Source organism: Podarcis filfolensis (assembly GCF_964270895.1).
Source record: "Podarcis filfolensis genome assembly, chromosome: 16".
In the NCBI taxonomy this organism is placed as follows: domain Eukaryota; kingdom Metazoa; phylum Chordata; class Lepidosauria; order Squamata; family Lacertidae; genus Podarcis; species Podarcis filfolensis.
Window position 1 is genome coordinate 15563672 of NC_139620.1, and position 27814 is coordinate 15591485.

General features: G+C 47.1%; 1 protein-coding gene across 4 annotated transcripts; it reads left to right on the forward strand.

Moving 5' to 3' along the window:
• The first annotated feature begins 21 nt into the window (after nucleotides 1–21).
• NAALADL1 (N-acetylated alpha-linked acidic dipeptidase like 1) lies at nucleotides 22–27052 on the forward strand. 4 transcript variants are annotated; one of them, XM_083592009.1, is made up of 20 exons: nucleotides 31–117; nucleotides 5013–5142; nucleotides 6396–6568; nucleotides 7621–7742; nucleotides 8942–9064; nucleotides 9517–9706; nucleotides 11024–11117; nucleotides 12100–12207; nucleotides 13860–13945; nucleotides 14873–14992; nucleotides 16213–16298; nucleotides 17268–17331; nucleotides 18654–18721; nucleotides 19092–19186; nucleotides 19764–19854; nucleotides 20658–20739; nucleotides 22785–22958; nucleotides 23972–24062; nucleotides 25660–25752; nucleotides 26663–27052. In XM_083592009.1, the coding sequence occupies exons 2-20, from the start codon at nucleotides 5102–5104 to the stop codon at nucleotides 26832–26834; spliced, it is 2073 nt and encodes a 690-aa protein (XP_083448135.1). In that variant the 5' UTR covers nucleotides 31–117; nucleotides 5013–5101; the 3' UTR covers nucleotides 26835–27052. The 4 variants fall into 4 exon arrangements, with proteins under 4 accessions (XP_083448137.1, XP_083448135.1, XP_083448136.1 ...); XM_083592011.1 differs by lacking the exon at nucleotides 5013–5142 and having other exon boundaries at nucleotides 22–117; XM_083592008.1 differs by lacking the exon at nucleotides 31–117 and having other exon boundaries at nucleotides 4320–5142.
• Nucleotides 27053–27814: the final 762 nt, after the last annotated feature.

Below are 27814 nucleotides of genomic sequence, written 5' to 3' on the forward strand. Positions count from 1 at the left end.
GGAGGGGGCGGACGGCGCCACGTGGGAGGGGGCGGCGACAGCTAGAGCACAGAGATAAGAAAAACAGAAGATACTTTACTGGCTGGATAGGTTATTTCGTGGTTCCCATTCTTGAAAGTGAGAGTTGTCTTATCGAAATTCATGTGGGGAAATCCAATATGTTGACGTGGTTGTGATTTAGTAATTGAGCATATCTGCACTCAAACGGACGGTATAATAATAATCAATGTTTTTTTTCTGGGAGGACGCAGGGATACGCATACCCTAAACATTTTGTGAATCTAAGTTTGGCCTCATTGAGGGACAGTATTTCAATATGAGTAGGAAAATGAGAGTACCCCTAAACATTTTTTTAGGAAAAAAGCTCTGATGATGATAATAATAATAATAATAATAATAATAATAATAATAAATTATATATTATAATATTTATTATATAATATACTATTATTATATATGTATGGTGGCAACAAAGGAAGGTATTTCTGCTCTTTCTAACTTGGATCATAATCCATATGTTTTTAAGTTTATAGCACAAACTGGCCCTGTCAATGTAAATTCCAATTTTTTATTTATTATTTATACCTGATTAATCAACTTAACACACCACCCATGCAGGCTGCCCTCGAAGTGCCTCAATCATGGGTCTGCATTTGGCAATGGCTGCCCATCTCTCCCTCCAACTCCCCACGTTCAGATGTTGCTCCTGCCACCCTCTCAAAAAGGGTATCTTCCCAGCAGGTCCAAAGTCAGCACATGATGGCACCCCTGTGAGGGTATTGTGCACCCCCTCTCCCCCAGCACACACCCTGAGGGGGTGGGGGTGGCAAGCCCCAATGCCCCTTGCTCATCCCCCCCCTCTCACTGCTGGGCATCTTGCAACCATATATATATATATTTACCTCAGAAGCAGCCTTCTTCTTTTTTATCATCCCACTGTTTGTTTATATTACATATGCTCAGCCTGGTGTCTTGGATGGTGATGATACGAAAAACGGAACGTGCTGAATATCTATGTGTATATATTAAGGTTGCCAGATGTCCCTGTTTCCTGGGGACAGTCCCCGGATTTACAAATCAGTCTCCTGACAAAATTGATCTGTTTAATAGGAAGTTGCAAAGTGTCCTCGGATTCATTGAAAAAATTCTGGTAACCTTAGCATATACAGGAATTTAACATTTTTGATGATACAGTCATACCTCGGGTTACAGACACTTCAGGTTGCATTTTTTCGGGTTGCGAACTGCCAAAACCTGGAAGTACTGGAATGGGTTACTTCTCCGTTTCGGTGGTTGCACATGTGCAGAAGCACTAAATCATGTTTTGCGCATGCGCAGAAGTGCCGAATCGCAACCCGTGTGTGCGCAGACGTGCAGGTGTGGGTTATGAACGCTGCAGGTTGCGAACGTGCATCCCACATGAATCATGTTTGCAACCCGAGCGTTCACTGTACTGTTTAATGGCAGAGAGAACCAGAGGCTTAGCGTGAGTGGGGCTGGGGGAAACTTCACCCCGGCGCTGTTGTGTTTTTTTTTGGGGGGGCGCATTCCTCACGACACCCTGCCAGCCCACAGGGTGAACAGGGCGTCATGAGCTGTTGCCCCCTTCTCCCGCCACCCTCTAGGTGAAGGACTCAACGAGCGTGTGCCCTGCCAGCCCTATGCAGCTCACAAAGCAGCGCTGGGCTCGCAGGGAGCCATGACTTGTGCCCATCTCTGGTTTGAAGGGTGTATTCCCACCACAGCCACCGCCCTCCCAGCTCCACACCAATTTGCAAAAAATAATAATAGTGAGTTCTGGGATGTAATCTATATGGAACTTAAAAGAATGTTTGAAGTTTCATTTTTTTAAAAAAACAGAGGCTTTCCTTTTGGGAATCTTAGGCCGATATACCCAGGAATGCAAGGGAGTTATTTTTATGTGCCACCGTGGCGGGGAGAATCCTGATAGCCTCCAACTGGAAAGGAGAAAAGGTACCATCAAAACTGGAGTGGCAACAAAAATTAATGGAATATTCAGAGGTGGCTAAATTAACAGGGAAAATGAGAGACCATACAGATCAAATGTTTATTCAAAAATGGGACGTGTATAAAAACTATCTTAAGAAGTACTGTAGTAACATAACGTCTGTGGCAGCTTTTGAATAACTTCGGCATTACATTGGATATGTATAGGAAAACATAATCCTCTTGAGAATTGGTAGCAATAACTGAGATAAATGGCGCAATAAGGAAATGAATAATTTAAAATATATGGAGCTGACGTGAAGTCGATGGAACCTCAAGAAGATGATGACAAAGTGTAACAAACTTGTATAATTTTGTGTTATCTAGAAATAATTTTTAGGGACGCAGGTGGCGTTGTGGTCTAAACCACTGAGCCTATGACTTGCCGATCGGAAGGTCGGCGGTTCGAATCCCTGCGACGGAATCAGCTCCCATTGCTTGGTCCCTGCTTCTGCCAACCTAGCCGTTCGAAAGCACATCAAAGTGCAAGTAGATAAATAGGTAAACGGCGTTTCCGTGCGCTGCTCTGGTTTCGCCAGAAGCGGCTAAGTCATGCTGGCCACATGTCCTGGAAAAACTGTCTGCGGACAAATGCCGGCTCCCTTGGCCAGTAAAGCAAGATGATTTCCACAACCCCAGAGTCGTTCGTGACTGGCCTTAACTGTCAGGGGTCCTTTACCTTTTTTTAAGAAATAATTTTATTTTGGATTCAATGTTACTTTGTGTTAAGTTCAATAAAGCATTAAAAAAAAATACTGCCAGGCTGCCAGGCAGCGTCAGCCATGTTAGCCAGCTCGGCTCCCCACTGATATGGTTAGGATAAATAATAATAATAATAATAATAATAATAATAATAATAATAATTTATTATTTATACCCCGCCCATCTGGCTGGGCTTCCCCAGCCACTCTGGGTGGCTTCCCAAAAAATATTAAAATACTGTAATACACCAAACATTAAAAGCTTCCCTAAACAGGGCTGCCTTCAAATGTCTTCTAAAAGTGTGGTAGTTGTTGTTCTCTTTGACATCTGCTGGGAGGGTGTTCCATGGTTTTCTTTTCGCATATAGACAAGGTGAGTCTAGGATGGGGGCGCTCCCAGCATCAGCTCCCCAACAGATCTTGCCTTCCCATTCTCCTTCACAGGAAGAATTGGCATCCAGCCAGGTGAGGTGGGAAAAGCCCACCCATTTGTCTCTGTGGCAGCCTCTTAAGACATGTATGTCTCCGTACTTAACAGAATGGAAGATGGCAGGATGCCAAAGGATATGCTCTACGGGGAACTGGTTTCAGGCACCCGGCCAGTTGACAGACCATCTCTGTGTTACAAAAATGTCTGCAAATGTGACATGAAGGGTGGAAACATCAATCCCGCCATATTGGAATCCCTTTCAGACGACCGCAGTGCCTGGAAATGGACATTCGAGTCTTGCATCCATAGCAGTGACCAGAGGAGGAATGACCGCTGGAGGAGCGCAGAGAGAAGGAGTGCCACAATGCAGCAGCACAAGCGGACGCCTTCGTCTGCCCCAGCTGCAACAAAACATCTCTCTCCTTTATCAGTCTCTACAGCCACAGCAGGCGCTGCAACCTTCCAATGGTTTGACTCGACTCACAAAGACACACTCCTCCATCGTCTCCCGAGACAGATGGATGCCAACCACAAGGGTTGGTTAATGTTTCTAAATTTGCATCTGTGCCTATGCAAATATTTTGTACATCTTTGTCCTTCCTCCCCCCCTTTTAAGTGATGCTGGAACGGCCACCCTAACAGGTAAGGGGAGCTGAACTCACACACCACCTTGTGAAGAAAGGAGGAATCTGCCTCCAGCATTCCTCTATGTCAAGCTGTTATGTCTCTTCCTCCCCATCTCTTCAAATGCAAAAAAAAAAAAGAAAGAGAGAGAGGCTACTTAAGATGCCTACCTGCAGGACCTGAGCAACTGGCTCTTGATCTTATTGGTCAGAAAGATGCAAGGGTCACTCTTCCCAGAAGAGGGGAGAGAGTCATTTAAAGACCTTTTAAGAGCTGAGCTGCCCTACACTAGAGCTGATAATCTTTGCTCCTTACTTGTGGGCAAACCAGAATGACTATAGCATGGGTAGGCAAACTAAGGCCCGGGGGCCGGATCTGGCCCAATCGCCTTCTAAATCCAGCACGTGGATGGTCTGGGAATCAGCATGTTTTTACATGAGTAGAATGTGTCCTTTTATTTAAAATGCATCTCTGGGTTATTTGTGGGGCATAGGAATTCATTCATCCCCCCCTTCAAAATATAGTATGCCCCCCCAAGGTCGGAGGGACAGGGGACCGGCCCCCTGTTGAAAAGGATTGCTGACCCCTGGACTATAGTGTCTAGGCTATGATTAGTCCAATTTTAGAGCTACAGAGCTCTACTTGTTTGAATTCTGTTTTTACCCACCTGCTTTTTCTCTACCTCTTTTTTTTAAAATAAAGTTTATTAATTTGGCACGTGTGTGATTGCCAGCCTCAGGGTTTTAGAATCCTCCTGTGCTTAGAGGCTTGGAGTTCATGCTTCTGGAAGTTAGGTTCAGGATTTTTAGAGACCAGCAAGGTCTCTCGAGGTGTGGATGAGAATCGGGGAGCGCAGGCTGCCTTTGCACTCTGAGTAAATAACTGGGAAACACAGGAAGTGTTGGTCTCAGAGTTCCTGGGATTTAGGAAGTTTAATGTGGGTTTGCCAGGGAACAGTTCTTTATAACCCAGCTGTTCAAAGGGCGCTCTGGCTCAGAGAAAATACCCTATCGCCCCATCATCAAACAGGGACAAAGACCTAGCAGAGCACTGGCCAAAGTGTCAAGAGGCAGCTGAGGAGAAATGGAATTCTCAACAGGGGCTTGGCTCTGTCCTTGAGGCCACACAGCCGCCAGTTTCATTCCTCCACTGGTGCTGGGGAGGCATGGCTGGGTGTGGAATGCGCTGGCAGTACATTCTTGGGGCTGCGCTCTCCGGAGCCCTGCTGCTTACCGCTGGGATCTTGTTAGGGCACTATGCGATCTACAAAGAACCCCCAACCCCGGAGTGGCTTCACAGCCTCTCTAGAGACCTGGACCCAGCTCTGCTCGAAGACTTCATGAACCAGGTGGAAGCCGCACGCATTGGACAGAACCTCAAGTAAGGCTGGCGGAGGAAGAGGCAATGTTTTAAAGTTCTCTCTTTGTTCTGGGAGAAATGGGATTTCTTCCCAGGTCAAAGAGTCTAATGGAATGCCTGTACCTATGCATTCTCTCTAAAGATAGATAGATGATAGATAGATAGATAGATAGATAGATAGATAGATAGATAGATAGATGATAGATGTATTCTGGCTTTTGAGGATTAGAGTCCACTTCACCATCCGAGAGGTGAAGTGTGCCAGGGTGCAAGTCTTAAATGTGGCATTCTGGGGTCCAAACAGAAAGATGTCCTACTTAGAACAGGACAGTTGCGGGGTATGGAACGGGAGCTAAAACAAATTAAGCTTAGGTGTGTACATGCTCACATAGCACAGGGTTATAATCAGATACTGAATAGGAGTTCAGAGGGGTTGCAAACATAGGGGAACCTGTCAGGTAATGCTCATCAGGTGAAGGCATCCCCACATATGTCTGGATTTTCCCAGACATTACCGGGATTTCAAAGGCAGAAATGACGCCCAGGGGTAATTTCTGAAATGTGGCGCTTTGCCCTGGATCTTAGGCAAGTCAATTGAAAAATCACAGGTTCTTTTGTTTTTTGCATTTTTGTGAAAAGAAGCTCAACAATTTTGGGGGTTTCCTAAATAAAGCTCAACCATTTTGCTGGTTTCCTTTAGAAAAGCTCAAAAATTTGGGGGTCTTCCTAAAAAAAACACTCAACAACTTTCAGGGTGTCCTGGTTTTTACTTTTTGAAATATGGCAGCCCTATCTAGGGTGTGCGCAGCAAGGGCCACTTGAAATGTAGTGGGGATAAATGACCTTACTGTGTCACTTCAAACTGCTAATGTGTACATTCCCTGCCCTCATTGGCTCGCTGGAGGAGTCTTAGACCCCTTGGCAAACTATGGTTCCCAGGATTCTTTGGGGGAAATGAAATGCTTCCAAGGTGCTTCAAATGCACCTTGTGTAGATGGAGCTGGCAACTGTATTGTGTGACGTGAGTGAACGTAGAATCAAAAAACTGAGGAGCTGGAAGGGACCTCAAGAGTCATCTAGTCCAACCCCCTTAAATGCAAGAATCACAGCTGAAGAAGGCATAAAATAAGGAGAAGCTTCTTGTTTCAAAAGCTGGGGGGAGGACGCTGTGGTTTTGGGAAGGACTAATTATATGCCAGATTCCAAAATTTGCCCAAACTCCAAAGACCTACCCCACCGCCAAGTCTGTTCCCCATTACTCCCTCTTGCATTAGGGATCTGTCTTCCAAGCCCCACATGGCTACCACGAAGGGGGACGAAGAACTGGTGCAGCTGATTCTGAAAGCCTGGCGAGACCCCCAAACTGGCCTGGACAGTGCCACGGAAGGCCAGTACGAGGTGTTCCTCTCCTTCCCTGACCCTGAGAAACCCAACTCTGTGGCTGTGGGTGAGTGCTAGGTAATGGGGTGCAATGCAAAATTTATGTTAGGCCCATTATCAGCGAGGGCCACGCCACGTACGCAGGAATGCAACCTGACCACCAAACTGGTAAGAACTGGGCAAAGAGGAACCAAACTGCTCACTGCCAAAGAGAACAGCAACTCCAGTTAAGGTACAAGGAGGGTTCCAATTTGTACAGTTAAAAAAATGGGTTGGGTAAATGTTTTCAAGGGTTGTGGTTGGATGAGAGATGGTGGCAGGCTGGGGTGGCAGGAGGCAGTTGGGAAGAAAACAACCAGCTAAGATGATGTATATTTCCTGTATAGTGTGTGGCCTAATGGGAATGCTCTCTCGGACTAAGCAGGGTGTCAGGCTTCGGGAAATCGGCTTCCTCCCCCATGGCAGTAAATAAGCTGATGAAATGAAAGGAAATTCATACCAGTTAGTTTCTTTAATAAACACGGCGAGAAACAACAGAAAGCTTCTCCCTCGAATGGCCGTGCTCCCAATTAAGGCTTCCCTTCTCCTCCGTCCCTATTAATCTGTGTCACTCCTATGTTTTGCAATCTGAGCTTCCACTTTCTGTTCTAACACTCTTTGAGCTCCCCATGTCTTTGGGGGTGTGGGGAGGTGGATGCTGCGAATTTGTTAACCCTCTCTCTTCCAGTGTTTCTTCACCTAGCTGTTCCCCGTCCAGTATTTCCCAGCTTCTGCCTTCTGAACTATGCCCCTCTGCAAACCACTGTTCCAAATCTATACTGTCCTCCTGCTTCTGGGAAGATTCAGGGTCAGGGGGAGGGGGCGGCTCCCACCATCACTGCTCAGTGCAGTCCTCCTCAGCACGGTCCCTGACACAGGGTAAAAACCAAAAAGCCAACCAATTAGTTTTCAGAGCATATGTTTGGAACTGGGGAACGAAGACAAATTTGTGAGCCAAAACCTGGACACTAGGAAAAGGTGTGGGAATGAGTGAAGGTTGAGAGCGGAAACCACTGAAGGGAGAGGGTGGGGACACCTGCTATGGATGTTCTGATTAGACCTTCTTCTTCTTCACACCAGTGATGGAAAATGGCAGCCAAGCCTTTATCTCCCAGGAGACAGAGAAGAATCTGACTGCAGACCAGGCTGACAGAGACGTTGTGAAGCCTTATGCAGCTTACGCACCTCCAGGGAACCCCAAGGTGCAAAGCAAGGGCGTGGCCTTTTATCCTCCCTTATCTCTGATATCTTTATCTTATCTTCTGCTTGGAGTTTGCCCTCTTGATGGGCCAATCAAAGACACCACATGATTCTCAGGGGGCCTTGCCCTCCTAGGTGTGTTTTGTCTCCAACAGAAAGAGGCTTCACAGCACATTCAAAGTACGTTTTCCACCTCAAAGAATTCTGGGCCTTGTAGTTTGTTCAGGGTTGTTGGGAATTATGACTATGCGAGGGGGAAACTACAGCTCCCAGAATTCTTTGAGGGAAAGGACATGCTTGGAATGTACTTTATGGCACCGGAGGGAGATCCCAAATCTTCAGCCACTCTTTAAATGTCTGTGATGATAGTTCTGTCTCTTTGTGTAGCAGCGTCAAAGGATGATTTCAAGGTGTAAACCCCTCATATCTCATATCCTCTCCTTTCCAGAGACGGAAAGCGTGGGAAAGTGTGAGTTGGCAGCTAAGATATCCACCTTTTTCAGTGTGTGAAATATGTGTGATGCTGCCCAGACAATCTGGAGTAGCAGACATTGGAAGTCTGATTCAGGGCCGTCTAGGGATGGGTGGTTTGAGAGGGTGTGGGGCATTGCCTTGTCTGAGCAAGCAGGGATTTGAAGAAGAATTACAAAATGAGACCATTGTGGTGTTGTATGGTCTCCGTTTATGTGCTTCATTTAAAAAACAAACAAACTTGTAGCTTAGGCTCCCAACAGCACAGGCCTTTGTGTGGTGAGGTCACCTTATTGATGATGATGATTATTTACCTGCCCTTCACACTAAGATCCCAGGGCAGGTGACATCAATTTAAAAAACAGTATTAAAAACAATTTAAAACAACTTACAATCCCAGAAGCAAGGTGGGTCCTAAAAATATGCACCTCAAGTGTCAGAGAAAGAGGCACATATTCAGCATTTTCCAGAACCTTCCAGGCACACTTCTGTGGGGAGGGAGTTGATCAGTTTAGGGGCCACTACAGAGAAGTCCCTCTCTGTGACTCTTACTTCCAAAATGTCCCTTTGTGTGATCTATCTTGTTATGATGCCTGAAAAAGTATATTCCGCTTTCTGTCTTTGTTCTGTGATTCTTTATTGTTTTTCTTGTTCGTGTGGCATGTTTTTGAAAACTCAATAAGCACTTAAAAACAACAACAACCCTCTCTTTTATAAAAAAACATTCCAGGGGAAACTGGTCTATGCCAATCAAGGAAAAATGAGCGACTACGAATACCTGGTCCAACAGGGCATTGATCTCAATGGCACCATAGCCATAACTCGCTACGGGGGTGCTGGCCGCGCAGACAAGGTAAACTGGGAGCTGTTCCTGTTCCCAACCTTCAGCTTTTGTGGGACATTTTGAAAGAACAGCTGGAGAAAATGCTGGAGGATGTTGTTATTTATTCTTTTTTTAAAACAACAACAGCCCTGCCCTTCACCATCAGGTCTCCGAACATGCTGCAGCAATTTAAAATTCAGTATCTAAAACAGTTGAAAGCAAATTACAGTCAACAGTCCAACTCCTGGAATGTAGGAATCCCAGCTAAATAATCCCTGACATATGGCCAGCCAACCTCTCTTTCAAAGCTTCCAGTGATGGAGAGTTTCTTGAACAGCTTTTACCACCAGAAAGTTATTCCAAATGCTTAGCTGGAATTTCCTTTCTGACCGTATGAATCCATGGGTTGGGTCTTCTGCTGACATCTGGGCCTCTCGGGTCCCTGATGCACAAACACACCTGTCTGGATCTTGCCTTGACAGGCCATCAACGGCGCCAAATTTGGCGTGGTTGGGGTGGTGGTCTACACCGATCCTGGGGACATCAATGACGGCAAGGCTTCAGCAACAGAGACGTACCCCTATTCGTGGTACCTGCCCCCCTCGGGCGTGGAGAGGGGTTCATACAACAGCCACTTTGGAGACCTGCTGACTCCTTATTACCCAGCCAAAGGTGAGGAGGTTGGGGTGGAGCAGCAAACACGATTTTAATGTATATGCAAGAATCCGTGTTTGGGGTGAGGGGGGTGGAGAGAGAACCAAGAGCCCACATGCCAAGCTGTTGTGTTCCAAAAGCAAGGAAGGATTGGACCCTGATTAATAGAATACACACGAGGCTTGACCAGCAAGACTCTGGGAGGAGGTGCCTATAATAATCCTGTCCACCCCTCGGCCCAGGTCGTTTTATTCACAAAAGAACTTTTTACACAGTGTTCGTAAGAACCAATCAGATTTTCTCTGAGCATTTCAAAAAGCCCCACATGGGACAAAGTCAGATCAGAAGAAATCCTTTTAACTACAAAAGACTACTTTGAGCATGCATACATATCTGAGAGTAAATAAAACAGGACTAAAGGAGGAATGCATTCAGCAAAACCCCGGAGGTCATAAACAGGCAGGAAAGGAAGGAAGGATGGCAAGGGAAGAGTATTTACCATCTCCTTGTGAACTCTCTTCCTGGCCCTTAAGATCTACCTAAAGTTTAACAAACTACATCAAAGCTACCTTCTATCTTTTTGACCCAGGATGCCTGGTGAAGCAACTGGCCTGTGTATTTAGAATGCTTATACGTGCCTGTCAGGCGTAGAGAAAGCAAATGGCAGAGGTGCAGAGACTTGTGGGATTTGATCAGAAATTATTGTCAATGAATCAAGCCCAGTCAACATAATGCTTTCATTGCGGACACAATGGCTTGCTCCATATTTCATAATTCCTCATAGCAATCCCACCTGACCCCCACACTCTGGATATTTGCACCCCCACACCAAGCAGACCTTATCCAGCAAGCCAGAAAGAGAGAGTGTCAAAGTTCTTTTCATGCCAGGTAATCCAACCAGACCCAGCAGGGAAACAGCTTTTAAGCTCTCCGCCTTGCTTGGTGGGGCAAGGCACTGCTCATCATGCAGACTCTGTGAATCTAGAGATGCTCGCACGAGAGTTTGCAGGAACTTAGCCCCACAAGATATTGTGAGAACATCCCAGAGCCAACACACGGAGCAGGCTTTGCCCTACAAGCAAGCTTAAAAGTTATTTGCATGCACTGGGTAACCCCAAGTAGACCCATTGCAAAACGATCTTTTAAGCTCTCCTTCCTTCATCTAACTTGTGCAAGTGGAAATAATGGATGAGCCCTAAGATGCAATCGATCAATCATCCTGTACATAGAAGGCTCCTGCCTGATGTCAACAGCCCCAGTGTGGAGTGTGGGAGGGTCCTAACATCATTGGAAACAATCCCGTCTTTCTTACCTTCTCCTCCTCTCTGCTTGCAGGTTTCACCTACAGGATTCCAGAGGACCAGATCACAGGGATCCCTCCCATCCCCACCCAGCCCATTGGTTTTGAGGATGCCAAGACACTTATCTGGTGGGTGGTAGCTGTGGAGGAGGAGGTGCATAAAGGAGAGCGATGAAGGGAAAGGAAGGCCAGGGTGTGCAAGGGGAGGGGGGGTTGTGGAAGTCCAGACTTGGAGGGAAGAGTGTAAAATGAAATCCCACACATCAGAAGATGCTTAAAAATCTAGGTTTTGAGATTTTAAAATTCAGAATTCAGTTTGAGGGACAGTTGGGGGGGGCTATGAACCTCGAATCTTGTTGGCTGATCTTTAGGGAGGGAAAGGTTATGTTCCAGTATATCATTCCCCCCCTCCAAACCCCTCCCCTCATATTCAAGTAAGCTGCCATCTGCACATGTGCAATGGCTGTCTTGAATGTATACACCTCAACTTAACTGCAAAGTGAATGCAGCTTACGTTTTCAAATCAGATAGAAGCTGGTTTCGGGGGGAATGCATCCGACAGGAGCATTTCTTAAGAAATTGCGACTAACATAATTTGTTCCCCATATACACCCATCCGACCGCCTTGATCTGCGGAACTGGCACTGTTCAACATGCCACATAATACCCATTCTGCATTTGTAAGAAATTATTCTTTCAGTGTGGTAGCCCCTACACTTTGGAACTCCCTGCCTATTGATATTGGGCAGGTGCTTTCACTGTATTCTTTCTGGTGCCTGCTAAGAACATTTTTGTTTACACAAGCCTGCCCAGATGTTTAGAAAGCTGATGCGAGTTGTAATCTGTTCTCAGTCTATTGCCATTTTAACTTTTCGAAAGCCTTGAATTATTGTTACTTTTCTCATTGATAATTTTATTGTTTTAGCTTTTTTTCGTAAAAAAAAAGTCAGTCAGTCAACACCAGCAGTGGGAGCACACTAGAACCAGAATAAGTGGAAATGCACACCCAACCAACAAAATAGAACAGATGTGAGCTGAGGGCTAGGTCTTCTGGGATGGCAACGGAGAAAGGGCAGCATTCAGTCTTCACCCTCCCCTCTTGCACTTGCAGTAACCTGGCTGGCAACCCTGTGGCAGAGGCAGCTTGGCAGGGAGCACTGGGCTGCGTCTACCATCTTGGACCAGGATTCAGACAAGACGGGCTGTTCTCCAATGCCAGGTGAGGGATGAACAAATAGGCCAGTCTCAGTTTCTCTCTCCCCCACCCAGTATTCAGTTTAGCTTCTCCTATACGCAATTTTGAATGCAGTTTCACTTGACATCAGTAATTTTCACTAATATATGGATTTGATTGCACACGTTATCCTAGTGTACACAGTCTCCCCCCCCCCCCGTACATTTTTGGTTAGCCGGATAACTTCAGTGCAACATTCAGAGAAGAGCAGACTTCGAAGGAAAGCTGTGCTTTGGTTCCTGCATTGTTCTGAGACTGTGAATGAGGATAAAAGGTAAAGGGACCCCTGACCATTAGGTCCAGTCGTGACCGACTCTGGGGTTGCGGTGCTCATCTCGCTTTATTGGCCGAGGGAGCCGGCGTACAGCTTCCGGGTCATGAGGCCAGCATGACTAAGCCGCTTCTGGCAAAACCAGAGCAGCGCATGGGAACGCTGTTTACCTTCCCGTCAGAGCAGTACCTGTTTATCTACTTGCACTTTTTGGGGTGCTTTCAAACTGCTAGGTTGGCAGGAGCAGGAACCGAGCAACCGGAGCTCACCCCATCGCAGGGATTCGAACTGCCGACCTTCTGAGTGACAAGTCCTAGGCTCTGTGGTTTAACCCACAGTGCCACCCGCGTTCCTGTGAATGAGGATAGGTTCCTATTAAAATGCAAACTGAACCACGTTATCCCCTGTACCTCCATGAAGTATCCATGGAGGGTTGTAGACAATGCAAGGGAGGTTCGTCATTCTATATCTTTATGCGGCAGGTGGAAATGTTCCTCTTCAACCAGGCCGATTAATATTATTCAGCCTTTTAAATGTGTTTGTGGGATGAAGGGGTTATTTGTTTTGTTTTTCTTTTAACTATTCATTTGTGCTTTTACCTTGCATTTTTATCTTGTCACTGCCCTGAGATCATAGAGATTTAGAATTGTAGGGTTGGAAGGGTTGCCAGGGGTCATATATTACAACCTGCTGCAGATAAAAAGGTAAAAGGTAAAGGACCCCTGGATGCTTAAGTCCAGTCAAAGGCAACTATGGGGTTGTGGCGCTCATCTGAGGTTGAGGCCGAGGGAGCCGGTGTTTGTCCACAGACAGCTTTCCGGGTCATGTGGCCAGCATGACTAAACCGCTTCTGGCGCAATGGGACACCGTGAAGGATACCAGAGCGCACAGAAACACTGTTTACCTTCCTGCCACAGTGGTACCTATTTATCTACTTGCACTGGCATGCTTTCAAACTGCTAAGTTGATAAGAGCTGGGACAGAGCAACGGGAGCTCACCCCGTTGCAGGGATTCAAACCCCCGACCTTCTGGTCAGCAAGCCCAAGAGGCTCAGTGGTTTAGACCACAGCGCCACCTGCTGCAATGCTGGAATCTCAGCTAAAGCATCCATGACAGATGACCATCCAACCTCTGCTGAAAAACTCTCCAAGGAAGTCCACAACCTCCTAACTTAGGTCCATTAATTTCAATGGGTTTATTCTGAGTCGGACTTGGTTGGAGACAACCCAGGAGGCCTCTCTTCTCTATCCTGCTGCTGCAAAGCGGGAAGCTCCAGTGATGTGAGAAGCCCAGAGCCAAATCACCCATATAAATGATTTCATTGTGTAATTGGGCGATTGAACCTGTCTCTCTTTTGTTTCCTAGTGAGGTCCAGGTCAACGTCCATAACTACAGAAGGATCAACACGTCTTCTAATGTGATGGGACTGATAAGAGGAAGTGTGGAGCCTGGTGAGTTGCCCTGGGCAAACAGATGCCGGGGGGGGGGCATGGGGGCACAGAGGGAGGCAGGAGCATCCTTCTGGTGGTGATGGGTCACTCCTAGGGCAACCAAAAGGGGAAGGAGTGACTCACCTATGAGGAAACGTTGAGGCATTTGGGACTTTCCAGTGAAGAGGAAGAGGCAACGTGATAGAAGTTTATAAAAACTACACAAGCCATGGAGAAAGTGGGAAGAGAAAATGTGGTCTCCCTCTCAGAGCTCTAGAACTCACAGGCATCTAGTGAAGCTAGAAGACTCAGGGATAAATAAACGAAAGCCTTTCTCCATACAGAACATGGTTAAACGCCGTGCTTTTCTTCTGGGGGTACTCACAGGCCCAAGTGTGTGGCACTGATAAAGATATAAGGTAAAGGTAAAGGGACCCCTGACCATTAGGTTCAGTCGTGACCGACTCTGGGGTTGCAGCGCTCATCTCGCTTTACTGGCCGAGGGAGCCGGCGTACAGCTTCCAGGTCATGTGGCCAGCATGACTAAGCCACTTCTGGTGAACCAGAGCAGCACACTGCTCTGGTTCGCCGTTTTACCTTCCCGCCGGAGCGGTACCTATTTATCTACTTGCACTTTGAGGTGCTTTCGAACTGCTAGGTTGGCAGGAGCAGGGACCGAGCAACGGGAGCTCACCCCGTTGCGGGGATTCGAACCGCTGACCTTCTGATCGGCAAATCCTAGGCTCTGTGGTTTAACCCACAGCGCCACCCGTGTCTCTGATAAAGATATACTCTAATCTAATATTCTTAGCTCCCACCTAGTTAGTCCCCCTGTCCCCTAGGGGGCACTCCTGCCCACTTTGGGAGCCGCAGATCCATCCCTTTTCAGGCTCCTGTCCAACATGTGCCCTTCCATTTTTGCCGAGTTCCTACTCCTTCCTCTACTAGACCGATACGTCCTCTATGGTAACCACCGGGACAGCTGGGTGCACGGCGCTATCGACCCCAGCAGCGGAACAGCTGTCATGCTGGAGATCAGCCGAGTGCTGGGGAAGATGGTGAAAGAAGGTGAGCTTAGGGCGGGGGCTGGGATTTTATTTTCTTTGGTGGGATGTGAAACATGGCAACTCCAGGGGAAGGTCTGGTAGGTCCGGGCAGAGATGAAGATGCAATCCACATCAGCCAGTGAGTGGGCAGAAGTAGGTGGAGATTCCTATGTTTGCAAACTAGGCAGCATCCCAGCTAGTCATTTTATTTATTCCATGTATATCCTACCTTTTTCTTCAAGGGGCTCCATGTGGCGCACATGATTCCCCGCTCCTCATTTAATACTCACAACAACCCTGTGAGGTAGGTTAGGCTGGGAGGTGTGGGGTGGGTTTTAATAGGTAGGAGAGGATATATTAACTGCTCTCTATCTCTCCAGGCACCCACGTGTGTGGGTTTCAAAATCCCATCCTTGGCAGCAAAATTTAAAGCATAGGATTTAGGCTGTAAAAGCTTGCTTTGAGCAAATCCAGCTATGAAGTAAGCTGGCTCTCCCTTTCTTACCCCACTTAAGATTCAGGCAACAACTTGGGAAGTAAGTTTAAAAATATAATTTACATATAGTCTTGCATTAGTTCACAGCAAAGGCAGCAGTAAAAACTATGCAGGCAAAATACTTACCGTATATTTACAGGGCCTAAACCTTGAGCAAATGGAGGGATGTCTGCATCCAATGCTGTTAAAAGGAAGAGAGAGAGAGAAACAGGAAATACCAATGTACTCCTTCCTCTCAAGGAGAGGGGAAGTGACATCACACAGAGCCCTCTCTGTCAATTCTATTTCTATGGTCTTGGGTATCTGCCTATCAGCAATACAGCTCTGTGGTCTTCACCTCTTCTCATGCTAACTAGCAAGAATGTGCATCTGTTAGGTTTGGCTGCTATCTCCCACAGGAGGCAGGAACTGGCCCAATATCACTCAGTGAGCTTCATGGCCAAGTGGGGATTTGAACCCTGGTCTGCCCCAGGTCCTAGCCTGACACTCTAGCCACAACACCACGCAGGCTCTCAGAAGGAGAAGCAGGCTCTGCAAAAGCAGCCAAGGAGAGCAAGGAGCAGGACTGGCCAGGGGTGTGTGTCTTGGAGAGAGTCTCAACTGAGAGCTAAAAAGAGAGACCCGTAGGGCTGCATTCAGCCTGTGGGTCTGAGGTGCCTCACCCCTGCTCTAGAGGTGCTCCACCTGTCTCCGATTTGCGCATTCTCATTCAAGTGTCTAGGAATAATGTGTCCGTTTCTTCTCAGGGAAGTGGCGCCCACGAAGGTCCATTATTTTTGGTAGTTGGGGTGCTGAAGAGTTTGGTCTCATTGGTTCTACAGAGTATACAGAGGTAAGAGGAAAGGAGGTTGAATGGATGGAGTAGGTGAGAGAGAGACCGAAGAACAGGTGGTTCTGCACTGTGCATTTAATAAAAAGAATAATAATTTTATTATTTGTACCCCACCCATCTGGCTGGGTTGCCCTAGCCACATTCAAAACACAATCCTACCAATTTAAGCAGTCATGGCTTCTCCCAAAGAATCCTGGGAAATGTAGCTTGTTTATCGTGCTGATGTTAGGATACCATTGTTCCCTTACAGAGCCAGAGTTGCCAGAGTAGTTTAACAATCAACCCCTCTCCCTAAGTAACTCGGGAAACTGTAGCTCTCTGAGGGGAATACAGGTCTCCGTTCAGCAACCTTAACAAACTACACTTCCCAGGAGTCTTTGGGGGAAGCGGTATCTTCTTAAAGTGGCTTGATTCTGCTTTAAATATATAGTGCAGATGGGGCTGAGTAGAGGTTGGAAAGGGATCATAGCTTGGTTGGGTGTTTTGTTGTTTACATTTGTGTTCAGGGGCTTATGTACTTCAGTTCCCAAAACGTCTGACCTCAGAGTCAGGAATCGGGCTGATGCAAAGCAACCGCCTTTTATTCTTACTATAGGAATGGGGGAAAGGCAGACTGAAATCTGCCGGGTGACTTGTAGCTGACTCCCAATAGTTTAATGCCACTATAACAAAAAGCAAACAAACACCCACACATTTCCCGCAACTGCCCCTTCCCTCTGGCAAATTAGGCTGCTGAAAGGAAGCTTGGGGTTGAAACCAGGAGTGGATTTGGGGGGTGAAAGGATCTGGTCCCGAAAACAAATCCCTGATAGAAGCAGAGAGCCTCTCTCTTTCGTAACTCCAAGCGCTCGTGATGACTTTGTGGTGCAGGGGTCCTCAACATGCACCATGGGGATTGTCAGGGGGTGGGCTGGAGACCTCACACTTCCGCAGAAGTTTATTTGCTTATCACATCTCTCCGCTGCACAGGAATTTTATAGCAAGCTGCAACAGCGCAGCGTGGCCTACATCAATGTGGACATTGCAGTCTTTGGTAAGCTCACCTCACCTTTCCACACTTTGAAGCTGCACTGACTGACTTATAAATCTGTTGTAGTTATAATGCCTGGGAGAGTGTTGTCTGAGAGAAGGGTCCTTGATGCAGCCCCCTGGCTGAAGAGAAAGAAGCAGGTTTGGGTCTGGTCAGTGCCTGGATGGGGGACCCTGGATGTGAAAATCCCACCCCATTTATTTTTTGAGGGATTTGGGTATGTTTAGCCTGGAGAAGAGAAAAGAGACGAGAAGAGAGAAGAGTGAGAGTTGATAGCAGAGCCATCTTCAAATACCTGAAGGGCTGTCCCATGGAAGATGGAACAAGCTTGTTTTCTGCTGCTCCGGAGCGGAGGGCCGAGACTGATGGATTCAAACAGCAAGAAAGGAGATTCCAGCTAAACATTAGGAAGCGTTTTCTGAGGGTTAGAGCTGTTCAACAGAGACATGGACTCCCTTGGAAGGTGGTGGACTCCCTTTCACTGGATGTTTCCTCATTTTTCCTCATTTTGTTCTCTCATTCCAGATACAATGGTTCTGGCAGATAACACTGATGTTCGTTCTAGTGTACTGATGTCAAGGAGTCTATAAAAAGACTTAAGAGGGAAAGAGAGAGGGCACTGGGGAGGAAATCAATGCAAAAATGTATATGCTAAACTGTTTGCAAGAGGCTCAAATAAGGGGCTGTAGATTATGCTTGTTTTCCAACACGATAATAAGAACACTTGGATCACTTTTTTTAATGGTGCTTCTGAAGGGAAAGAGTAAAACATGAGCTCTGTTTTCACAGTGCATGACTGCGGTATGAAGGAGCAAAATGGCTCAACTTGATATCCAAACTGCATTTCTTAAGGATTTTAGGTTGAGATGCTGCTGATTTACCAACGGTTATATACTGAGATTGCCATCTCAGCAAATTCCATCATCTTCATAAGCCAGTCTTAATTTGTTGCGACTTCTTCTTTCCATTTTCACTTGTAGGCTATTCTTGCCGCCGTCATAGAGTTTTAGGGCCACAAAAGCTCTGGTCCAACTATACCCAACAGAAAGGCCTGTGCTATCAGATTTTCAATGTCTGATAGTCGTTTACGCCTCCATCATTCCCTGCCCGCCCTTGTCTCTTGGCCCCCTCCCAGGTATTCCCCCCCCCCCCCCCGAGGACATCCTACCCACTTTGGGAACCAATGGTCTACACACTGGCAAAAAAACTGAACGTACCCCTATCACACAAGGCACAGGAGCCTTACCAGGCAACAAAGGGAGAACCCTACATGTGCCCTGGGGTCAGGAGAGCTCCCCGTAATGCTTCTCTTTCTCCTTTGACAGCCAACGCCACCTTGAGGGCTCAAGGGACGCCACCTGCGCAGAGTGTCATCTTTGCAGCTGCCCAGCAGGTAACTTGAATAGAATGGAAAGTCAACTCCAAAATAACAGTCTCTGTATAGGAGACACGTTCTCGGTTTATTTTTCAGGGAAACAAAGGCTATAGGGGGTCACTGGCCTTACATTTGCAAAACTGGAGGAACGATCATGAGCACCGCACTCATTTTATTAGGGGGAAAGGGACGGCATCGGTCAGTCACACCTGCAGCAGCTTGCAAATCAAAATAATGAAGTCAATCCAGCTTTGCAGCCTGAAAGGAGTCTTGGGCTTCAGAGCATCCTTGCAGAAGTGAGACCCCTAAAGACCAGCCTCCTTCCTAAGATGAGTTGTCATGAAACCTGCTCCATTTCTGATGTCACGGGGCCTTGTTTCCCTCGTAGGTGAAAACCGCAGCTTCAGATTCTTCCCCGTCAGTCTATGAGAACTGGAAGCAACACTTCAGCCGAAACAGTTCAGTCTATGGCGTCATCCCCAGGTAAAACGATGCTGTGAATGTTTCCCTTTCTTAACAGCCCGTGGACCCCCTCACATTCGCAGAGACCAGGTGTGTGGATGGGAATCACTGGCTCTCCAGAAGTGGCTGAACTACAACACCCATCATCCCTGCCCACTGGTCATGCTTGCTGGGAGCTGTACTTTTTCTCCTTTGTCAATCGCTTTAATGTATATATACTAATATTTATTTACAAAGGTGGTCCATTTTAGTGTATCATTTTCACACACAAAATTACATGGGTTGTACCCAGCTAAGTTCTACTCAGCTTACTGATATAATAGACTTAAATTTGTCAAGCCCATTGATTTTGAGTAGGACTTTGCTGGGAACAGCTCCCGGTTAGGGGGTGTATGTGATATATTCTCTAATATTTATTTATAAAGGTGGCATTTTTTTAAAAAAAAAATTGAATATATATACCGGTATATGCATTGCTGTTTATAATTGACCAACCTGCAGTGGGGAGGTTTTTGTGGGTTTGTTTCTGAGGGTTCTGTGTTCGAGTCTCTGCTTCAAAAGATGCTCCCCCAACTTACTGTCTTCCTCCTCCATTCAGCTTAGGGTCTCTGGGTGCTGGAAGCGATTATGCCTCTTTCATTCATTACCTGGGCATCACATCCATGGATATCGCTTACACCTACGACCGGGTAAATTGTAGCCCTGCGCTAGTTGGAATGGCCAATGGGCAAGGGGCAAAGGGAGCTGGGAGATCCAGCAACAGCCCTAGGGGCACAGATTTCCCCTCTCCCTGATCAGTTTTCAAAATTTATTGATTCAAAGTATTTTTCTCCTGCTGTTCAAGAAGATCTTCTTGTAGAGCAGCAACTGCAATTAATCAACTTAATCAGCAAACAGTAACAATGCAAAAATAAATAAATTGCAATGGATCGCTTTACATTTTAAAACACCCGAAACCTTTTTTAAAAAATCAGTTCCTAAATAACAGCAGTCGGCTGGTACAATCTATAAACACTGTCCAATAAATACTTCTCATATATCAGATATGCCCAGTGAGGCTGCAGCAATGGACCCAATCAAAACATCAAACCCCAAACCTATTATGGCTTGTCTGTTCACTATGAGTTTAGACACCTCTTAAGATATTGCAACCAAATTTTGTGTGATTGTTTCCGAGATCAAGGAGCAGCTTTTCATCTATGTTTCGATGCCATTTTGAATCAAGATAGCGGACTGAACCTTTCAATACTGCTCTGATTGTATCCAAATTTTGTATGATGGTTCCTGAGATTAAGGAGTGGGATTTCCTCTATGGTTTGAAACCAATGGACGCCATCTTGGATCAAGAAGGCTGACTAAGCCTTTCAAAACTGCCCTGACTTTAACCACGGATTTGAAAACTGAGCTGATTTCTTAGAATTCCTAAGCAATGCTGGGGGGCAAGGCTCCTGCTAACCACATGATTTGACCTTCCCTTCTTTCCTTTGTCTAGTCCAAGACTTCGGCCCGCATCTATCCAGCTTATCACACAGCCTTTGACACTTTTCACTATGCAGAGAAATTCATTGACCCAGGTGAGGGGTGAGGGTGGAGCATAGAGAATCAGCAAGAGAGGAAATCAGGGTTTGTTAAGGGTGCTGGGAATTGTAGCTCGGGGGTGGGGGCAAACCACAGTTCCCAGGATGCCTTGAGGAAATTCCTGTGCTGTAAAGGTATGTTGTCTACGCAGCCTAGAATTTCTGAGGTTGCCTTTGCTTCTCTCTTGGACTGCTGGGGTAATGGTTGGCAGCCATGAGAGCTACCTCATGTTTATCTGTTGCCTTAGCTGAATTTAAAGTACAGTGGTACCTTGGCAGTTGAACTTAATCCATTCCGGCAGTCTGTTTAACTCCCGAAACCGTTCAGAAACAAAGGCACGGCTTCCGATTGGCTGCAGGAGCTTCCGGCACTCAATTGGAAGCTGTGGAAGCCATGTCGGACGTTTGGCTTCCGAGAAACGTTCACAAACCGGGTTTGCAGCATTCGGGAGCTGATTTGTTTCGTTCAATTACCAAGGCACCACTGTATTCAATTCCAGCATGCTTAGGAGCATAACGTTCGCACCTTAAAGGGTCAGCAGCTGACCAGGATACTATCTGTTTCTGTGGAGAGCAGGAGCCAGTTCTGCTTTTGCAAAACAGCGTAAATGTTGTTTGACAGTGAGGAGGCAGGACTGAAGATTTGGAGATATGCTTCAGAGGTCCAGACTACGGGGAGTCCGGAAAAATTAATAATTAAAATTTGGATTACAATTTGGTCTTTTTTTATTTTAGTTTTTTGTTTTTAATTAGATTATGATGTGGACATGCTGATTGGCTGTCTTCATTGGAAAATCAATAAAAATGATTTTTAAAAAGTTGTTTGACAGTGGAACGGTCTCCCTTGGAAGGTGGTGGACTCTCCTTCCTTGGAGAGGTTTCTGAGCAGAAGTTGGGTGGCCATCTGTCATGGATCCTTTAGCTGAGATTCCTGCATTGCAAAGGATTTGGACTAGTGGACCCTTGGGGTCCCTTCCAACTACCGTATTTTTCGCTCTATAGGACGCACTTTTTCCCCTCCAAAAATGAAGGGGAAATGTGTGTGCGTTCTATAGGGCGAATGCAGGCTTTCGCTGAAGCCTGCAGAGTGAGAGGGGAGAGCCCCAGTGCCAGCCCCACAAGGTCGGGGGACAGAGGGAGGCTGAACGCCGCCATCCCGCTGTCTCCCGAAGTGGTTTGGAGGCTGACGGCGGGGAGACCCCGCTGTCCCCGGACCTGGTCTGAGGGCGGGCGGCAGGGAGAAGAGCGCTTCTCCCCGCTGCCTGCCCCGCAAGCTCTGGGGACAGCTGGGAGGCGCAGCGCGTCTCCCCGCTGTCCCCGGTCCTGATCTCAAGGTGGGCGGTGGGGAGAAGAGCGCTTCTCCCCGCTGCCTGCCCCGCAAGCTCCGGGGACAGCGGGGAGGCGCAGCGCGTCTCCCCGCTGTCCCCGGACCTGGTCTGAGGGCGGGCGGCAGGGAGAAGAGCGCTTCTCCCCGCTGCCTGCCCCGCAAGCTCTGGGGACAGCTGGGAGGCGCAGCGCGTCTCCCCGCTGTCCCCGGACCTGATCTCAAGGCGGGCGGTGGGGAGAAGAGCGCTTCTCCCCGCTGCCTGCCCCGCAAGCTCCGGGGACAGCTGGGAGGCGCAGTGCGTCTCTCCGCTGTCCCCGGACCTGATCTCAAGGCGGGCGGCGGGGAGAAAAGCGCTTCTCCCCGCTGCCTGCCCCGCAAGCTCCGGGGACAGCGGGGAGGCGCAGCGCGTCTTCCCGCTTCCCCCGGACCTGGTCTGAAGGCGGGCTGCGGGGAGAAGAGCGCTTCTCCCCGCTGCCGGCACCACAAGCGCCTGGGGGGGGGGGGAAATAAAATTTTTTTCCTTTATTTCCCCCCCTAAAAAACTTGATGCGTCCTATGGGCCGGTGCGTCCTATGGGGCGAAAAATACGGTATATGCTTTTATGAGAGAGAGAAATCACTGGGACTGTGCTAGCTAAGTCCGCTAAGATTGGGCACAGGCCGGTTTGCACTGCTGCTGCTGCTGCATCTGGGGAAATTCTCTTGCCCCTTCCCAGGATTCACCAGCCACCAGACTGTGGCACGGACAGCTGGCAACGTGCTGATGCGCCTGGCGGATGCCTTGATCCTGCCGCTCAACGTGAGCGACTATGGCGAGATGCTGCAACAGATGTACAGTGTTGCCAGAGAGGCATTCCAGGCAGACCTGACCCATCACAACATCTCGCTTGGTGAGACGGGTGGGAATGTGCGGGATTACAGGCTGGGTTAGTGGGCAGGTGGCCTCTGCAGGTAGGATCGCCAGGTACAAAAGAGAATAAGGGGCCTGCCAGCCTTTTCTCCCCTTCATTAGGGGCTGGGTGTGTGGCAATTAGGCGTCATTAACTCAGATAAGGACTGGGGTTTACCCATGTGGGGTAATTAATAAAAGAATTGGCTGGATCCCTAGATCAGGCATTGGCAAACTCGGCCCTCCAGATGTTTTGGGATTACAGCTCCCATCATCCCAGTGGTCAGGGATGATGGGAATTGTAGTCTCAAAACATTTGGAGGGCCGCGTTTGCCTATGCCTCCCCTAGATCCAAAGTGTGGGGCTAAGCGCACTCTTCAGCATGAGAAAGATCCCCAGCAGCAGAGTTTTAAGGCCATGAAAGTAAGCAGCAGTGTGAAGCATGAGGAATATAGGCTGCTAGTCCTTTTAGATATCTTGCTTAGTCCACTTACAGTGCTTCCCTTCTCTGCCCCTCTTGCAATGAACAGACCACACCTTTAGTAAGTTTAAATGCTTTACTTACAAAGCTCCAAAGGGCCGGATTCATGTGTTGTTCCATGCAGCAGCATGAAGAACACAGGTAGAAATACTGGGATGTGAAATACCTCTAAGCACATGGTCTGAGCTTGTAAAGGGCAAGCTCAGGCACATCCTGTCTCCTTGGTGAGTTCACATGGTGAAAGGAGAGCGAACAAAGGAGGAAACTTAACTCCCTTCCTTCCAGGTGAGGGCTTACAGTTCTGTGTTCTTAACCCCTTCATGCATTAATGAGCCCCAAGCTTGCTACTTATATTTGACTGCAATTTCCCACAGTTTATAGGGCTGAAGTTTAGTCGCTAAACTGAACACCACTGCTTAGGAACAATAGACTGCAAATGGAACTATGGGTTTATCTACTCAGGGCAGAAGCTAAACTTGACCCTTAGCTAAATCCTTAAAGGCACTGATCTGTTTTGCTCTTTTGCCCTTCAGATCCACTCTGGGCTGCAATAGACCGTTTCCAGGCCGCTGCTGCTGGTCTTAACCAGCGCATAGCAAACCTGAGGGAGGAAGCAAACCCCAGGTGAGAGTCTCCTCTTGTGGGGAACTTTGTACTATACATGCATATAGAAGTATTTGAATATGGCAGATTTATATAGTAATCTAGAGTGTACAAGTTGTCTCATATCCACCAATCTGAATAACCCAGTGATGCTGCCCTCTGGCCAGTCAGTGAGAGATGTTATGGGGCAGGGGCTTATTGGTAGTGTCTCCGCATTTGTGAAATTTGCACTCCAGGAAATGTGATTCACCTCTTGAGATATTTTTATGTGTGTTTCAGTGTGCATTTGATTTAGTTGCTGTGATCCGATTACTCATTCTTAGGGGATATTAATCTGATGTTTCATACATTTTGTAAAAACAAAAACAAAAAACTAAACTAATGTTTTCAACAACTCTGTAAGGTAGGCTGGTATTGTTATTTTATTTTATTTGCTTGTTTATGAAAAGATTTATAGACCATTATTTCATAAAGAATATCGAAGTAGTTTACAACAAAAATACACAGAAGTATATAGTAAACACCATATTAAAAGTTTTTAAAGAGACATCAATTAACCATTGGGGATGGATGTCTTCTTAATTGTCTGCATAGGCCTGGCAGATTAGAAAAGTTTTCAGCAGTCATTTAAAAGTTGGCCCAAAAGGTGCCTGCTGAATGTCTAGTGGCAGAGAGTTCCACAGGACTGAGCCAATGACACTAAAGGCTCGGTTTCTTGTTGTTGTCAAATGAGCCTCACCAATTTGGGGAATGACCAGTGACGCCCCTGCAGATGATCTCTGTGACTGAGCTGGGACAGAAGGATTAGGCGGTCGTTGAGGAACCCTCGACCTTAGTCGCTCAGGGCTTTGTATTATTATTAGTAGTAGTAGTAGTATTAATACCCCGCCCATCTGGCTGGGTCTCCCCAGCTATGCAGGGCGGCTTCCAACAGAGTATTAAAATACAGTGGTCTGTTAAATATTAAAAGCTTCCCTAAACAGGGCTGCCTTCAGATGTCTTCTAAAAGTCTGATAGTTGTTGTTCTCTTTGACATCTGGTGGGAGGCCATTCCACAGGGCGGGTGCCACTACCAAGAAGGCCCTCTGCCTGGTTCCCTGTAACATGGCTTCTCGCAGTGAGGGAACCGCCAGAAGGCCCTCGGCGCTGGACCTCAGTGTCCGGGCAGAACAATGGGGGTGGAGACACTCCTTTTGTAAGTCAATACAAGGACCTTTCTTCTGGCTTGGTGGTAGGTGAGCAGCCAATGCAGCTGTTTTAACAAGGATGCCATGTGTTCCCATCAGGTCAGGGGCTCTCATTAGCAGTCTGGATGAACTTCCAAACCAGGCCCAAGGGCAGCCCCACACAGAGCACATTGCAGTGGTCCTGCCTCAATGGATGGATCACAGTGCATCAGGCTATCCCTGTCCAGGAACAGCTGTAGTTGGCAAACCAAAGTTGGTAAACAGGACTCCGGGGTAGTGCTTGTTCCTGAGCAAACTTGGCTTTCACATAGCAAACCAGCTCTGTGAAATTCTGCTGTGGGGCTGACACATTCTATGGTTGGCCCCAAGACGGCTCTAAGCCCAGCCCTCTTTCTCCCTCCTCTTTCTCCCCCCCCCCCATTTCCTGAAAGCCCCCTGGACGTGCGGATGGTGAATGACCAGCTGATGTTGTTAGAAAGGGCCTTCCTGAACCCCAGAGCCTTTCCAGAAAAGTATTACTACAGGTAAGCAATACCAATGGACCGGCTTTCTGGCTTTTGATGTGCGATTCTCTTGTGGAATTCACTGCCACAAGATGGCAGTGGTGCATAACCTTTGAGATTTTGTTTTTGAACTTGCTTGCTTGTTTTAAAAAGGATGGGCTAACTGAGACCTCCAGTGTCAGATAAAGTGGACTTAGCAACGTCAGGCAAGGACCAAAGAGCAGGAGAGGACTTGCTCATGGCTTCCTGGAGCAGTGGTGGGAAACTTGTAGCTCCCTGCACTTCAAAAGCCCTTTGCAAGCATTCAGTTACTATCTGTGGCAAGAGCAGTCTGCCCTCACTCCCTTGGCCATCTGCAGGGTGGGTGGGAGAGAGAAAGAAGGGGCTGGCTCCCTGCCTCCTATTGGCTGCAGTCCCACCCACCACCAGCATGCTACCCCTGATTGTTGCTCCCAAGGTGGTTTACATAAACTGTAAAGCCATGCAATAAAAACCATATTAAAATTAAATTCAGAAATCAGCTAACATGTTATGGGAAAATGCATACCCGCCTGAGAAACCGTATCTATCCAAATGCGATTTTGGTTTTAAACGCAGTGTAAGCTGGTCTTTATGTGAGTATATTGTATTCAATTATGGGGTATCAGAGTTTTTAGGGGCTAACCAGGCTGGGATAGCTGGGATAGCAGGCTTGTGGGTTTTTGAATGTCTGATGTAGATTTTTTCCAATTTCGTTGTTCTGTATGGGACAATGACAATAAAGATTACCGTATCGTATCATATCGTAGACCTGGCAGGATAGAAGAGTTTTCAGCAGGTGTTTTAAAAGTTGGCACAGAGGGCGGCTGATGAATGTCTAGTGGCAGAGAGTTCCACAGGGCTGGACCAATGACTCTAAAGCCTCAGTTTCTTGTTGCTTTTCCTCATCCAGCCACATCATCATGGCCTCTCGGTCATCTTCTCTGGCCACCTTCCCAGGACTTGCTGATGCCTACGATAACGCCAAGGAGGACGGCCGGTGGGGTGAGGTTCACAAGCATCTCACCATTGTAATCCAAGCGATAGAGAATGCCGCCTCCATCCTGGAGCCTGTGGCTGAATAACAGGGATGATAAAATACAAATAGTAAGAGAAGCAGTGTGATCTATTCCTCACTGACTTGCTTCTTCCACCCTGTTTTTAAAGTGGTTTTGTGGGTCATGGATTTGTCTTATCATTGCTTTGTTTTTCTTCCATGCCTGTAAGCTACTCAGGGGATGCTGGAAATGGGGCAGCTTGAAAATTGTACCAATAAATAAAGAAATGCTTTGCCTTTGAACAATGTTGTAATTGGTTCACTTACATAGTCTCTGCAATCCTTACGACAGGGGTGGCTTTATAGCTCAAAAACAGCACTTTGAATTGGACCTGGAAACTAATTGGCAGCCAGTGCAGTTGGGCCCAGATCCGTGTAATATGCTCAAACTTTCTTGCTCCGGTGAGCGATCTGGCTGCTGAATTCTGCACCAGCTGAAGTTTCAGAACCGTCTTCAGAGGCGGCCCCATGTATATATAACATGTTGCAGTAATCTAACCAGGGCCGGATTTAAGTTTGATGAGGCCCTAAGCTACTGAAGGTAATGGGGCCCATTATATGTCCAGCTGTCCTTTGTCAAAAACAAATTGTCACTTTTTTGTGTTGAATATATGCTATATAGTAATTTATGGACCTAATAGGTATCTCAAGCCATTTACATACACACACAAAAATGTATTTTATCAAAGTAATTGTAGAACTGAAATACAGTTAAGAAGTATATTAATAGTGAAACACATTTAAGAAGTGTATATACTTTATCTCATATTTTGGAAATATACATCCAGGTTTTTTTCGTTTAATTTTTTTGGGGGCCCCCAAGAGTGTGAGGTCCTAAGCTATAGCTTGTTTAACTTCTACGTAAATCCGGCACTGAATCTAACCTAGAGGTTACTAGAGAATAGATGACAGAAGTTAAGCTATCCCTATCAAGGTAAGGGCGCAGCTGGGCCACCAGCCGAAGCTGATGGAAGGCACTCTGTGGCACTGAGGCCACCTGAGCCTCAA